This window comes from Nothobranchius furzeri, chromosome 15 (assembly GCF_043380555.1).
Source record: "Nothobranchius furzeri strain GRZ-AD chromosome 15, NfurGRZ-RIMD1, whole genome shotgun sequence".
NCBI classification, from domain to species: Eukaryota; Metazoa; Chordata; class Actinopteri; order Cyprinodontiformes; family Nothobranchiidae; genus Nothobranchius; species Nothobranchius furzeri.
Window position 1 is genome coordinate 59,077,485 of NC_091755.1, and position 16,540 is coordinate 59,094,024.

General features: G+C 40.0%; 1 protein-coding gene across 1 annotated transcript in view; it reads right to left on the bottom strand.

Moving 5' to 3' along the window:
* The window catches only part of LOC107390975 (metabotropic glutamate receptor 7), a 109,641-nt gene that overhangs the window by 21,517 nt on the left and 71,584 nt on the right, over positions 1-16,540 (bottom strand). The window contains exons 5-7 of the mRNA XM_070545061.1: positions 14,735-14,872; positions 12,893-13,093; positions 2,756-2,895 (exon numbers count right to left, since the gene is read on the bottom strand). Coding sequence (XP_070401162.1) covers positions 2,756-2,895; positions 12,893-13,093; positions 14,735-14,872 — 479 coding nt within the window. The remainder of the gene's footprint in view (positions 1-2,755; positions 2,896-12,892; positions 13,094-14,734; positions 14,873-16,540) is intronic.

The following is a 16,540-nucleotide window of genomic DNA, read 5'->3' on the forward strand; positions in this document are numbered from 1 at the left end:
CTGCCAAAAGCTGAACATATAGTGTGTGAAGTGACACTTGTGTCAAAAACAAGTCATCTTTCTCTCTCCCTTCTAGTCTGTGTTGTCAGTTCTTTGACAGATGCAGTGTAAGCATAATGAAACCCACCAACACAAAGAACTCTTCCTGCTGTGAGTTCTTTCCTTCTTTTTGAGGTTGAACTCTCCCACTGAAGGTCCATCTGACAAATGCTTCAGCAGATTTTCCTTTACGACTCAAAACAAATCAGAACAGAACCACAAAAAATTTGGTTTTATCTCTTTCATACATCATAATAACAGTGGTTCGCTTTTCATTTTTAATCCTTTCTAAATATTTTTTCTTAACAGTTCTCAATAATAACAGTGATCCCACAAGGCTCCATCTTAGGGACATTGTCGTTCAACCTTTATTTAAATGAACTCCTGGCTCAGTGCCAAAATGATGACTATCATGTATGCAGACGATGCAGTTATCTTTGTATATGACCGGGACATCAGTCAAGTTGCCTCTAAATCATCTGCTGTGATGGATAACGTTAACGACTGGCTACAAGCATCTTGCCTCACACTAAAAACCAAAACAACAAATGGCTTGTACTTTAGTTGGACCAGCAAACCTAAATATCTGCCTTACATTTTTGCTAAAATCATTTAATCCGAATGAAACATTTGAGATTTCATTTAGATCAAACGCTTAAAGAAAACAATCGAAACATTATATAATTCATTGAAATAAAGCACATCATGTTTTTAATCCTGTAACCCCAAAATTCCACTACCTCCGCTCCGCTCCGCCCCCGCCTTCCGCAGCCGCTCGCTTCCGAACTCAATTTTTACTGGTACCCGCTCTACAACAGCTCTGCTCCGGTGCGGAGTCCTGAGGTGCGCAAAAAGGCATGCGCAGGATTTTCGAGATCTTGCGATACAGTCCGAGCAATAAACGCGGACGTTAGATCCAAACACCCGTTGTGTGGGAGAAGCATCAAAATGAACTGTTTAATCTGCCCATCATTTGTGTTGAGAGATCAGCAGTGTTTGGATCAACAAAGGGCGACTACTTTGATAGTAGAAAATGTATTTATGGCTTATTTTTGTGCATTAAAGTTCAGCTTGTTAAAAGTTGTTAAACCTGTGCATATGAAACAAAAAACGCTTTTTGTTTATGGATTTATTATGAAATAACGGAAGTTGTGCTTGCTCCCTTTCTTGTTGGGCGGTTGTGATTTCTGTCCATTGACTGCGGAGGTGCTCCGGCGTCCCGCAAAAATAGAATCGATCCTATTTTTGCTGGATGGCGGAACGGCAGGCGGCGCACTGCGCTGCACGGCCGCAGTAGTGGAACAGCTCTGACTGACTACAACGGGACCGATTTTGCTGCGGAGTTCGTGCAGGAGCGGAGCGGAGGTAGTGGAATTTTGGGGTAATTGTTTCTCTCCTCACCAACTGAAGCTGCTGTTGGTCTTAGGCTATTGAGACCACAATCAAACCACTCAGATCTCTCTAAAGGTTTAAGGATTTAATTTTGATTGATAACTGTCTTTAGATTTCAATAATACCATTATTCCACCCCCATTAAGGATATTTATTCTACAGTACCCCCTTCCCAAAAAATAAAATAAAAGACATCTGGGTCCATGTCTCACAAGAATGTTCTGAAATGATGCTCTGCCTTTGAATAATCAGCTTTCAATTCAAAACCATCAAACAGTGAAATCAGTTTCCAGTCGGTCTGGAATTGTCTGCTCATCTGTATACTGTTTCTTGAAACTTAAAATAAAACATATTCTCAATATTCAGTTGTGCCAACATTAGTCACTGTTTTCATTAATCATTCTACAATGATTTTTTCTTGTGATTGTAATGATCAAGTAATCTAGGGTGGTTTAAAATGTAAAATAAACCTGAACTAGTAACATTAGTGAGTGTTGTTATAGATTACCTCATCTTTATTCTGTATTGTGAATAGTTTAGTTATTGAGCTCTCCTCTTAGCTCAATATGGTCCATCTCTTGTGAGATGAATGTTTTTGTACATGGACCCTGACTAATAAATACTTATAATAAAATAAAGAATAGCCTTAAAGTGAGTGTCAAGGCCTGGGTGGAGAAGTATTTCATCCACACTTCCTGTTAGCTGTAAGAGGCGTGTCCTGGCGGACCAAGAGAGCGGCACTGAGGCAGTGGTAGACCGCACCCCCCTCAAACCTGAAGATGGAGATATAATCATGGTTTTGGGCTGAAATATTAAATTTTGAGTAAGTTGTACTAAACTGCCACAGTAATGATTGCATATGTGTACAGCACCATTAGACACTCATCTATACAGGTTATCAGCAAAAAAAAAAATTATTTAGGCGTTACTTACACTTTAATTATTCTATGAATATAAATGTTTGCTTTAAAAAGTCTATAAAGTTTTATCTGTTTTAGTTTTGGTCTACATTAATAAGCAACACATCAACTAAACTATTTGTGTTTGTAAAATCTTTATTAGATGAAAAATAAAACCTTAAAATTCACTGAAACTGAAACATTCATCTGTACGGTACGTTTCACGCTGAAATGCACACACAGATTTATTTCATACATCTGAGAATCCATCAATTAGACTGCCACTGAAACCATTTTAAAGATATTACACCTGCACACGTCGTCACATAAAAGTTACATTTGCACCTATAGCATGTGTGCCCTTTCAAAATAAAAACATTTCCAACTGTGGCATATGTTACATGTGCAACACTTAATCATCTTACCCTGAGCTGAAGGTTCTCCACCCACTGTCCCACCACCTTGTACTCTGTTGTGGACGAGTTGGTCATCTGGAACTGGAACAGGTCGTAGCGCCCTGGAGCATCGCCATTTTTGTTAAACACAACAGAAGTGCCGGCACTTCCTGTTCCGAACAAAAGATTAAATGAGACAAGAATGTGTTAGAGACTGAGAGAGGACACAGGAACTCTTTTTTTGTATCATAAAAACAAAAACTTCAACCATATCATTTAAACTCCAACATGACCTCAAAGGATTCTGTCTCACCCAGCACTGAAACCTATTCCTTATGAGTATAAGAATGGACGGGAGGTATAGCAAGGTCTCTATTGATCCATTCTCTGCTGTACAATGTCCACTGAAGGAATAAGGTGGCATTTCCAAAATCCAGTTTGTCATACACACTCTAAGCTCTGCTTGAATATCAGGAACCAAATCATAATAAAAGCATAATGCAATGCATTTCAGTCACACAGTGGTCAACAACAGGGGATGCAAGGAGGACAAATGGGTCAGCCAAAGCATCATATGGTCCCCATCTGCTGTTGGTGTGCAGCAGCCTTCCTCAAAGCCCAGTCCCGGGAAAGTCACTAATTAGCTTAGTGAAGAGGTCTGGAAATGTAATGAATGATTAAAAACAGAGCTTTTTAACATAGCCAGCTATTTGTGTGTGTACTGTTATTTATTATGCAGGTGTGTGCATATCACTCCAGAACACAAGCCCTGGGAGTGTGCACAAGGCTGTCTGTTGCTGTCAGTTAACGGGAGATCTTCCTTGCAGCAGTTAATGATGAATGGCATTAATGGAAAAATGGTTGAGCTTCATTTTATACATGAGGTCTGCATAGTTGATAAGGTCAGTCTAACCATTCTGCAGTGCTGCAAGATGATAAAAAAACAGTTTTCACCTTGGCACCACATGTACTGGTATTCATGAACAAATGGAGATACCGTTTTTGAAATGGGACAAGGGAGTCTGGTGACTCTTGGCATGGGAATTGGGTACTTTTAATAGCCCTGGCTATAAAAAGTGTGAGGCATAGACCACAAGCATATGTTCCAAGCACTTTGGGAGCATGCTGTCTTTTGTTTCTAGAACAGAGCGTTTGGCTATTGGACTGAAGGCCACTGCACCTTCTCTTAACTTTTCAGCCAATAGGGAATTTAATCTCCTTCGACCCCCCCTTTTCAAGGACATTTACCACTGGGCAGTTTACAAAAAGTTCCAGGGACAAATACATGAAAGATAGAAGGGCAATTTCAGACACCAGAACAAGGTGTAAAAATAACAACAGCAAAAAAATAAAATCCTGCAGGATTTGGAATGCTATTCTGATTTTTTGACATTGCAAATGTCTGTTTTTCAAAAACCTTAAGTGGCAATTTCCATGTTGATGCAGATCTGGAAATCACTTGAATCTGGTTGTTATGTAAGGTGACAGTGCATGTAGTGTTTCACATTAACAGTAAGGCTTGGCTGACCCATCCACTTAAAGAGTGAAGCACTAATTTGCAGGTATCAATATGTCAGCACAGAAAATGAAACAGGACTGGAAGCAGTCTCGATTTAATTTACGTGAAGTTGTAAAAGCCTGAAGTGAAAGTCGTCGATATGAAACCCGGACTAAAACTCTGTGGGTGGCAGTCGCTATCCTGTCACTTCAGCTCCCACCAAAGAGACAGCAGACTTGTTGACACTATGTAGAAAGATGTTGACAAGGTATTGACTTCTGTAAGGAAAAGTTGTGCCAAGGTTGCTATTCTTACTGCATGCCTCAGCAAAATCCTATAGCGAGAACACACACATACGCAAACACACACACAGTGACTAAAGCGTCATAGATGATCGGGCACCAGGCACTCCGCTGGTTTAGAGCAAATAATTAAAATGCTGTTGTTCTGCATGTGCATTTCTAGAAATCATGCCTGTTTTCTATTAGTTGATATTTTCAGGGGAACAAAATGGTCTTTGCAGGCGCCTCGGTGAGAGCACTGTCTAAGATGAAAGATTTATGCATTTGAATGTGGCTGTGAACTAAGACATGACAAAAGTGCACTGCTGCTGAGCTGTGCTAAGCAGCGTGGGTGGACCAGGGATCCACTGCTGTGTTTCTCTCGCATCATTATTCTTGCCTCTTTTTTTTCTCTCTCTCTCTGCCTCTCACTCCTCAGCTCCGTGACTCCAGCACAGTGGGGAGATCAACTAAGGAGGTTTACACTCCTTCGCTCTCAAACATACATTAGCACAGGCACGTACACAAGATAATATGCGTGATGCCCGTCTAAATGCAATAAGGGGCAGTGAGAGACACCTGATGGAGCTCCAGCAGAGTAAAAAGATTTGAGGATATAACTGTGAGACAGAAAGAGATGGAAATCTTATTTTTGGCTCAGGTAAAATGAGCCCCTTTCTGTGTCGCTGCCACACTTTTGTGAATGTTTTCAGGGAACCCAGAGATGGCAATGAGGCCCAGATGGTTATTGAGACTGGAGAGTTCATTCTCAATCAAAAGCACAAATCTGCACTCGGTTAAGGTCTCATTTACAACTGCACAGGCTTCTGCATACATTCTGTTGCTTTAGGGCCACCTTAAAATCAGACATCATTTTGCCCTCTGGAACTCTGCTGCTGCCATAGCGACCGCGTGAGAGAGAGGCTGGCTGCTCTTTAGGCTTCAGCTCACAGACCAACATTTGTTTGTAGTTTCTTAGTTTTTAAAATGATTTATTATCCTTTTAAACTACAGCAAATCTTTATTAAGAAAGATTAATGGGTTTAAACTAAAATAATCTTTAATATTAATTTTCCACAGATTTTTTATTTCCATATATCTTTGTTTTTGTTCATTATGAATAAATCCAAGAAAATCAATCTTTTGACAAGCATTGTTTGGAATTGTGAACTCAGAATTGTGATGCTTTATTGCTGGTTTATTGCTGTGCAGTAAATCTTCCCTTTGCTTCATCCTAATGAATCTTGCTCCCACACATATACTATAGCCTGCTGCCGTAAATACTTAACCTGGAGTGCCAGATGGTCTGCTATCCAGAACCATCTGGGAAGTTGTCATTGGTGAGCATTTGGAATAAGGCAGACCCAGACAAGGAAAATACTTGGCATGTGATTGGATGCAATCCATCACAGACAGCTTCACTTTAAATTCAGCCACTTAGTCAAATCGAACTCTTGTCCAAGCCACTGATGGAGGAGCGAGAACATATTTTCCACTGAGAAAAAGCTTCTATGCTCCTTTTCTCACTTCTTTCAGTGAGAAATGACTGTGTTTGTGAGAAGCCAGGTGCAATAGACCAGCTGCTTGTAAAGGTTTTCATATTTACTTTGTTAAAGTGGTAGTTCAGATGGAAGTTTGTTACTGTGGAGCAGTTAGTATCTCACCTGTGGATAGTAGTGATGTCAGAACCCAGAGGAGATGAGCTCACAAACACTTTGACAAGAGTGATTATGAAGTGGGCTCTTTAGCCACAAAAATAACTCAACCCTCAATTAATTTTCCTTCTAGTAAAAGTTATGTTATCGCTTTTACAACACATTAGTTTGACATGGCATCTAAAAATGATAGTTTCGTTATTTGGAGTCTACAAACAACGTCCATTATTAACGTCAGCTATCGGATCATCAGATAAGGCAAGGCAGCTTTATCTTTAGAGCACATTTCATACACAGAGGCAATTCAATAGTGAGAGTAACATGAACATTAAAATCAATGTGACAGCACAATTAAAATACACAAATAGATGTTGACCAAATTAAATACACAAATCATTTCAGATTAAGAATCAGAAAAAGGATGAACAGTTACAGTGCAGTAGGTGCAGACATTCATTCAGACTAATGGGTGTTTTTGTCAGATCTTATTTATATTTACATCATTTTTTAACCTGAGACAGTAAGCTAATGTCAAAAGCATAATGCCCACAAAACATTTAAAAAGGTAGTGCATGCTGTTATTACTACTCATCTGGATTACTGTAGCCAGTTCTAACCAGCTCGCCTTCTGCTTATCCTTAAATGTGTCAGCTCAGCTTTTAACCAAATACAGTTAGGTTCACATAAATAGCCTTTTAATGTAACTGTGATGTAAAAACATGAAAGCATTTTTGTAAACCACTTAGAAATGAATAGTTTTTTTAATGTATTATTATTAATTTTTTATTTCTTCTTGAGATATTCTCCCTAAATCATCCATTGCAGGTAAGACACTGACTGTTCAGCAGATTTGTTTACAGCCTTACTTAAAACAGCTTTTATTTACCCTCTACATTCCTAAAGATCAAGATGTTTGACTCAACAGACACGTTTGCTATAGCACATAGGACCCATATTTAGATTTTGTGTTAAAGAAACCTTCATTCTTCACACTTATGATAAACAACCCCGTTTTTAATTGGGTCACTCTAATGTGATTTTATCAGCTCTTTTGGTTTAGTGAGTTTAAATAACATTTCCTCACAACCACGATGCCCAGTTGTGCTATTATGAGAGAGAAGCAGAGAACTGAACTCAGTGATACCTGACAACAACCAATTTGAAAGCTGGAGACCGAACCTCAGCCTTACCCTCCTCTTCCAAGCATGTGAGAGGAAGATGCCACTAAAACCTCCAATGTTTCTCTGGAGAGCTGGAGTTGTGGTTGGCCTTTCCAGGTGAAAATACGACTCTGCAATACTGTGGCATCTGTAGGATCGAGCCCACTCTCTTCTTATATATAAATGACTCACTCCAGGGCAACACAGGTTCTATACCCTAAAGGTAATATTCTAGAAATGTGGGAAAAATGAATCAGCTTTATAAAGAAAACCAGATTTAATTAAAACATCAAGTCGTTAAATTAGCAATAAATCCTCATTGAGGTTGTTTTGAGAATATTTCCTATGAAACTACAGATTGAAAGGACAGTTCACTGTTAAAAACCTTACTTTAGTTCATAAATTGTAAATGAGTCTATATTATGATCATATCAAGCTGAATCAGTGTCAAATCATTTTTGTCCACATTTAGTCTTTTTCTCTGTCAGAACCCATCATGTTACTTTAAACTGGTATTGTGGTGATTTATTTTGAATAAAGAAAAATATAGCCAGAGACATCCAGGAATAATCATGTTTGCAAAGCACTGCAACACTGCAGTGTGTTAAAGAAATATAAAAATATAAAAGAAACAGAAAAAATTATGTTGATTTGGGTTGTTTGATCTACATTAGTCCGACTCAGACCAAAAATATCACAAGTAAAGCTTTTAAACAAAGAAAAGTACCTTTATAGATTACCTTTTTTGTAATTTCCACAATTAAATCAAGAAAATTACTTACTGAAAAAATAACAAGCAAAGGTTTTTTATTTTATCTTCATGTTTATACAGTTAGAATGACATATTTGCCATCTATTAAAAAAAAATTAAAAGCTCGCCTTTCCTAAAGTTTATTTTCCATTTCCAAGAAATGCTATTCAATATCTTTAGTTTATTTAAAAAATAATAAAATATTTTGTTTGACAGGCACAACACTGGGTTTATGTTTACATCTACCAGCCAATAGAGGGCACCATTGCGGGTTGCCAAACAGCCCACTCGGCACAGCAAGGATGACCCTGAGGAAAATGGCGGACTCGACCTGTCAATCAATTGCTTCTGATCCCAGATGATGTTGTTATCCTCAGAAGAAGAGCGACCATTCAAGATCTAAGACCAAAGTGGGTTTAGGTGAAGCCTACAACAGACTGACCCAAATAAAACGTTTACATATTAGCACCAAACCTATCCCGACAGCCGGAAACCTTGTTCTATTGTTGCAACTACAACCTCCACGCACTAGATGTCGCTTTGGTGTTCGTGTTCCCTATTCCATATACAACATTCTACCTGCCCAGAAAATGAACCTATTTTGATTGTAGTTTTCTCGATTCTGCAAATTGATTAGTTAACATTTTGCAGCGATGCAAACACACCAGTCCAGTCACCATGTCCATCACCCGGTACACACACAGACAAACAAACACCCTCTTTCCTACTAAATAAAGTGTTCCGCTAACCTAAACTGTAAGTTTTTAGCTGCGGGAGCAGCTAGAGGTTCCTGACAGATGCTAAACTGACAGAAGTTTAACGAGAAGTTTCTTTCCCATTATTGTTTATTTTATTGCAGCAAAATACACACACATTGTCTGTACCTTTGTTTATGTTTATTTATTTAGCAGACGCTTTTATCCAAAGCGACTTACAATTTATAACCTGTAGGGCATGTTGTGATCTGTGGGGGAAACCGGAGTACCCGGAGGAAACCCACGCATGCATGGGGAGAACACGCAACTCCACGCAGAAAGGCCGCAGCCGAGTTTCGAACCTGCAACCTTCGTGCTGCGAGGCAACAGTGCTAACCACTGCGCCACCATGCAGCCCAACCCTTGTGTCTGAATATGGATTTGCTGGCAATAATCCTGATGTTTTTCTTTGATATTTATAGTTTGATTATAAAAACAAAAACACAGCAAACCAGAAATTGTTAGCATTTTCTAAAATGAGCAAGAAAAAAAGTAGGGTTCGGAACAATGAGAGGTATGCCTTGATGGATTGCAGCTGAAAAAGCAGTTCTTGAGAGTGTGTAATTATCTGATTGTTGTGGACGCTGTTGAGTCATTTCCAGCAGCTGCTCCCACACTTTCAGATCTGACTGAAAACGACGCCCGTGGGATGGATATTTGAACTAAACACAGCATACTAAAAAATCAGGACCTCTGATTGAAAAATGACATGAAATGGAAATTTACTCATATTATCTGACTACTCAACCCCCTCAAGTTGCATCTTGGGAATTATTGTTGTTACTGAAGAACACTGGCAGTTCAGAAGAAATCAGCATGACTCTCGCTCTCATGCCAAGAAGTCTTAGACTCAATTAATGATATGAAATCCGTTCAAAAATGATTTATTCATTACATGCAACACTACAGGCATCTTTTATATTTGTCACAACAGGAAAGACATTTGTTTTTCCATTGTTTGCTCATGAAATTTGTTTTTATGTTGGATTCATGTGTTCTGTGAATGTTTCTGTGGGAATAGAGTAAAGGAAAAAGTACAAAAAATGTAAAGTTTGGCTCATATCATATCAAATCCTGCAATTACTTACATTTATTTAAAATTATAGACACAATAAATCTAGCCTCCTCTCTAACAGGGTTTCTTTAGTTTGTAGTGATGTCTGATGACTCTTTATACTCTAACAGCTTGCAAGATCTTCTTTAGAGCATTTTGTAAAGTAACACTTACTTCAAAGGAGTCCTTAATGATCAGTGGCAGATGTACATACCAGAAAATGTATAATGACAAGACAATTCTCTCGTTTTAAACTCATCTCCCAGCAGGCTATTTTTTTCCATTCTCTGTTGCATTTTTGATCAGTTCTCATTATTAGTCTTCTACTATCGCTCAGAATCACTTCCTTTCTGTTCAAGGCTAAGTGATGTAGAAGTTCACCATAAGACCAGCAGACATCTCTCGTCTCGTCTTCCTCCGCTTATCCGGGTCCGGGTCGCGGGGGCAGCATCCCAACTAGGGAGCTCCAGGCCGTCCTCTCCCCGGCCTTGTCCACCAGCTCCTCCGGCAGGACCCCAAGGCGTTCCCGGACCAGATTGGAGATGTAACCTCTCCAACGTGTCCTGGGTCGACCCGGGGGCCTTCTGCCGGCAGGACATGCCCGAAACACCTCCCCGGGGAGGCGTCCAGGAGGCATCCTGACCAGATGCCCAAACCACCTCAACTGGCTCCTTTCGATCCGGAGGAGCAGCGGTTCTACTCCGAGTCCCTCCCGAATGTCCGAGCTCCTCACCCTATCTCTAAGGCTGAGCCCGGCCACCCTACGGAGACATATTTATTCAAACTATATGAAGGAAGAGAGCAATTCCGATATTTGATAGAACCTGAAAATAAACTGAAGCCTTCAGGTGATAACATGTTGCACATAAAACATGAGAAGTACCAATTATTTAGTCTGAAAGCTTTCTGGTTTTTATATTCCTCACTTTTCTGTTCATAACGATGACAGAAACATCTTTGATCATACAGTTATCACACATTAGACCAGAGATCTGCAACATTCACGACTGAAAGGGCCTTTTTTTACCATCTCTCCTATAAAACATAGCTTTACTGCTGCTGTTTCACTCTACTTTCTTCTTTATTATCTAGGTGAAAAAGAAAAGGCAGTGTGGACTGTGCATGTAGTGAAATGACATATAAATCTTTTAATTCTGCATAGAGCCACAAAATCTAGTTGACCTGTAAAATTTTCAGTAAATAACATTTCTACAATACCATATGTTTATTATTCTGCAGGTCAAATAGCTAAAACAATTAAGTCTAAGTGCATTGATGGTAAATCCCTGGTAATATCATTCAGGCTTAGTAACATTGGTGATCACACAGTTTAAAGGTACAGTTCACAGAAAAAACATTTTTAACAATGATTTAATTATTAAAATATTATTTAAAGGGACTTTATGGAGTTTTGAATTTGTATGCTCGCGATTGCCCCCTCTGGCCAAAAGCGTAATGGCAGCTGTAGGCTCGTGCACGAGGCGCACATGCTGTACGTGCACACTCCTTAACGAAAATAACAGCTGAGACAGCCCCGTGTGTGTGTGTGTGTGTGTGTGTGTGTGTGTGTGTGTGTGTGTGTGTGGCCCGGAGGACAGAGGACAGGAGAACACGCAGCTAATTAATTAAATAATTTGGTTCTGTACCTTTCTCTTCAGCACAGCCGACAAAGGTTTAAGATGGGTCAGTCCTCCTGCATGCTCAGATCACGCCCTTCCCTTGCTTGAAAAATTGTTCCAAAATGAAAGTTGAACCCACATCTTTTTTATCTGTGAATTCAATGCCGTTCGGCGAGTCTCAAAAAAAGTTGGGCATCTTACTGTAAAAAAATATATCATTAATGTAAAAAAGAAACTCTATATAAACTTTGTTCACATCCAGATTCAAACCCAGGTCTTCCGCACGAGAGACAGCCATCTTACAAGGTGAGCTACAGGACCAGTCGCATCTTTTGTATCTGTAACTTTTATATCCTTGATGACAGCTGAAACAACGTTCAAAGAACGGTTCGGAGAGAAAATGGCTACTCTATTGCTAATTTGCAGGAAATATCCAGAAGAAAGTAGCTAAGGGTCCTCAGAAATGTAGTTAGGTTCATCACTAGGCATTAGGAACAGCAACAAAGTCGCTGAGTTGGCACTACCTCACTCTCTGCTGCTAAATCTACTGATAGCAAATGCTACGAGCTATGCCTGAGCGTGAACGAGCATGAAGCAGCCTGCTCGACCCGAGCAGCTCTCTTTTTCTGTGATTTTACAGAAAAACAGGCAATCACAACTGCCAGGGCTCATTCTACAGGACCAGGGCATTGCAGGAGAATGTATGAAGAAGAAATGTATTATTTCTATACATGTTTTGGCTGTCAAACTTCCATAATACCCCTTTAATTAATGATTATAATCAGTCACTCTGAGTTTTTCATGGAAGCTGAACATGAAAATTGTCTCCTACACCTGTCTGCTGCATTAGCTTCTGATAGAAATGACATATCAACTGCCACTTAACATTCATGGACTCACCCATGGTGACTCGTGATGGGGAAGGTTGTTGATTTAGTGTCCAGGAAACAGCAGAGTATGTCTTGTTAGCATTGTTAGTGTGTTAGCATTAGCAACTCCACCACAAAGAAGAATTATTTCAGGCTGGTGTTATTTGTGGAGATAAAACATCAACATTGCAAAGTAAATGGAGTCAGTGGTAGAGTTGCATTGCTGTTAGCCAATCAGAGGTGAGATGTCCAAACATCAGGAAGTAAGACTTCAAATTCTGCTGTCTGAAGCTGTCCTCTGATCTGGCAATCTCCTAACTTCTGAAACGGGTGCACCAGGGCGTTTTGTACCCAGAGTAAGACTTACAAGGCATTCATTCCCACTAGAGATCACTGAAAATGTAATAGTTAAATGAGTCAACCACACCTTTAAATGTCACAAAAACTCCAACCAGAATAAAAATTTTTCTGTCCAAACAGACTATTGGCATCAAATGGGTAGACATTTGTAAATGTCCCACTCACCGTTGAAGCTGGTGTTGCGTATGTACTTCAGCAGGGTCTTTCCATCTGTGGACTCCATTTGTGGACAAACGCCAGGATGATCAGGACACAAGTCCCTGTGCATGTTGTGCAGAGCGTGGGCCATGGCATATACCGCGTCAATCACAAACTGCACCTTCCCCTCCTGCTCGTACTTGGAGTCGATCCCAATGCGCTCCTGGCCTGAGGAAGAGGAGAGAATGAATAAATATGAAAAGTTTTAGCCAAATGAATCAGAAACAAAAGTTTTCTCTCAGCTCTGCCTGTTACCTCCAGCATCTGCTTTGGATTAGAGGGGAATTGCTCCCATAAAGAGGGACAACTTTAAAGGAAATAAAAGGACACTTTTAATTCCCTGGAGGGATATATCAGCTCTCAAACTGAGCGGTGAGAGAAAAGTGTTTGTGACAAAAAAAGCAGAGTCAGACTGAATTACTGGGATGTGTTACGGCGTAATAGGCAGCCCACAATGATGCTCATTTGTCCCATCTGAAAGGAGATGAAGCTCTCCATGAACTTTAGTTACAGACTCTGCTACAGTGGATTTCTGCTCCTTTATATCCTCTTGGTAGAGTATTGGCCTTTCACTAAGGGCTACTGCAAAGGTCCACTCTTGTTTTGCTGGTACAAAGTTTGAATACAGAATATACAACCTTACCTTACAAGCTGAACTTCCTTTAATCAGGTAAAAACTACGTTGAACAAAAATGACATCAAACTAAAATATTGCATTTAATAATCATTATTGTTATTTTAATGATTCGAAAATGCAATCAGGGGAACCTGAGTATTTGAAGATGATGTTCTCCTCACTGATAGCCGTCCACAGGAACTCAACGTTGATTTTATTAAGAAAAACAGAAGAATGCGGGGGACTTCCACAAACCGGTGGAGCCCACCAGCAATCTGCTCTGACATTTCAGTTCATCTCTCAGAACTTAACATACATCTCAGCCCACACGTAACCTTTTTGATTTTCTGAGCTTTGAGCAGGGAGTTCAACAAGCAGCCCAGGAATGCAAAAGCATCCTGTTAGTATTTCATATGCAGAAATATCCATTTGACACGAGGGTTTTAAAAAGAAGCAATAAAACAGAGTTTGTGCAGCCGTTTCCAGCGCAACTGGAGAAAAATGGATGGGAGTTGGTTTCAGTAGGTTTGTAGGACTCCTCTATTGTCTCTGACAGATGATAAAAGAAACAATACAAGAGATTTTATAGGAAACAAAATCCTTAAGTAAAGAGTCATTTGTGTCATATCCCTATTACTGTCATCGCAAATGGAAGAAAGACTAATGCAGCGTCCCACTTCTCAGCTGTCATCCACGTAGGTAATTCATGCAGCGAAAAGCCTGTCATGCCGTTGGCAGGCAGACCTTAGGTAACATGAGAATGCATCACCGTTGAAAACAACACTATCATTAATATAAAACAACGAAGGAGCTGAAGCAGAATGGACTTGAGGTTTCGGACCAATTTTCCTGTCATTTAAATACTCTTTGCTGTCAGTGTTCCGAGTTGTCACGGTGACATGGTTTAGGAGGAATTTAGGGAATCTAGGAGCCTTGGGAGCAGATGGTGTGTTGCTGTTGTTTGACTAAGAGATGTTGTGCATTAATTAATCTGATAATATAGTTTATTTGTCCAGGCCCTGCTGGGTGAAAACACCTGGCGTTAGACATTCTGGCTGTGCAGCAGACAGGATGGGTGGAATCAAACCCCAACTGTCTTTAGTGCCTGCAGCTTTTATCATTAAATTAATACATCTTCCTGATGTAACACAGTCCTTATTTCCTTAATTGGTCAGTGACATAAACTCCTGTACCTGTGCATTTGCGGCTGGTGTCCTCCTTCTTGGAAGCACTGAGCAGCCTGCAGTCAAAGTTTTCTTCCCAAAACTCAGCAAACCACACATTTCTGCGGTTGTTCTCCAGGGTGAGTGCAGTAAAGTATTCATCAAATCCTGGGACAGAGGAAAAAGGGGAGAATGGCTCAGTTCCGGACCAATTACCAACCGATTCAGACCTGCAGGAAATGAAGGGAAACCTGCAGCAGCGGCGGCGTGGTGGCGGTGCCGATGTGCTGCTGCTGCTGCAGGGTTTTGGAAACACACCAGTAAGCACTACTTCATCACAATTTGACCATAGTGGATTCTTTTCTCTCCGAAGCTCTGTGGTACTTTAATCTCCTCTTTCATCTAAGAAATTACATTAATTAAAAAACAGGATGCATAATAAGCAAAACACAGGCTTTGTAAGTGTTGTTGTAGCCTGTTGCCTGAGGCTGTGTGTGTGTGTGTGCGTGTGTGTGTGTGTGTGTGTGTGTGTGTGGGGGGGGGGGGGGGGGGAGTGAACTGGTTTTCCCAACTTCAGAACATCCATTAAAACTCAGATGGAGAGAAGGCAGAAAGCATTAGTGTGTTGTGCCCATTGCAGTGAGGCTTTATGTTTAAAACAGTAACTGGAATTTTCCTTTCTTTGTGAGAACTTATTGAAAACAATGTGGGCCAGTTAACTATGGGACAAAGCCACATAATTAGATTCACTTTGCTGTTTTATTTCCTTCTAGAAGAACTCACAGTTCTCTGTAAGTTGGATCATTTTAATGTTCATATTTTAATGTTGCTGTTTCACTGCTCTGTTATCCAGCCATGTCAGCTGGGTAAAAGTAATAATAGTTAATTGCAGCGGAACGGTTCAGCTGATGTTCATTTCAGCAGACCATCAATGACGCATGGAGGATAACTAATGTTCTCCTTGCCTCTGCAGCGTGCATTTCTCCTGGCTAGACCTGCCCTAATTAACGCATACTTCATAAAAAAAAGACCTTCATTTGTAATAATGAGTGTTTCTACAGAATGTGACACAGATCAGAACTTAAAATAGGCTGGTAATGTTCCATTTATGTGCAGAAATTTGCATGTCCTAATGTAGATGTGTAATATCCTCATTTGCTTCCTTTTTCTCGAGGGTAGAACATTCAGCGTACATTTTAATAGAACTAAATTTTGTATTGACATTTATTTTAGAGATCTATGAGAAAGTATTGAAACTTTTACAAAACATTTAATTTTAGTGCCGCTTTCAAGGATACGTGTTTCCTTGCAACTCTATTTTCCCATTAATAAATCATTGAGAACTGTGGCATAATTTAACTGCATTCAGGGAGTTGTCAAAATGTCTCAAAACATTTTGGAATTCCCAAGCATGAGTCACGGAGCCATGCCCTCATGTCGCTGGAATAATTAAAAATTCTTCATAAATGATTCTTTAAAGAGTTGGTAACCTGGCTCTAACCCTTCTCACCCATGTTTCAGTTTAGCGTCTGTCAGTAAGTGAAAGTGAAAGAACGATGACAGTTTTTGGATCCTCTGCAGGTTTCTTCCTGCTAAAAGGGAGTTTTTCTCTCCACTGTCGCTACATGCTTGGTTAGTATGAGGATTGCTGTAAAGGTATTAGCTACGTTTGCATACGTCAAATTTCCCCTATCCGATTCAAATTTTTGTTGATCGGAAATCCCAAATCTCTATGGACACTAACTATAATGATGCGATTATGCCGTGAGTATACACACACCAAGCCTTCAGTCAGATTAAATAGGTTGAGCATTCGCAGAGTTGTCGTTCCAAGAA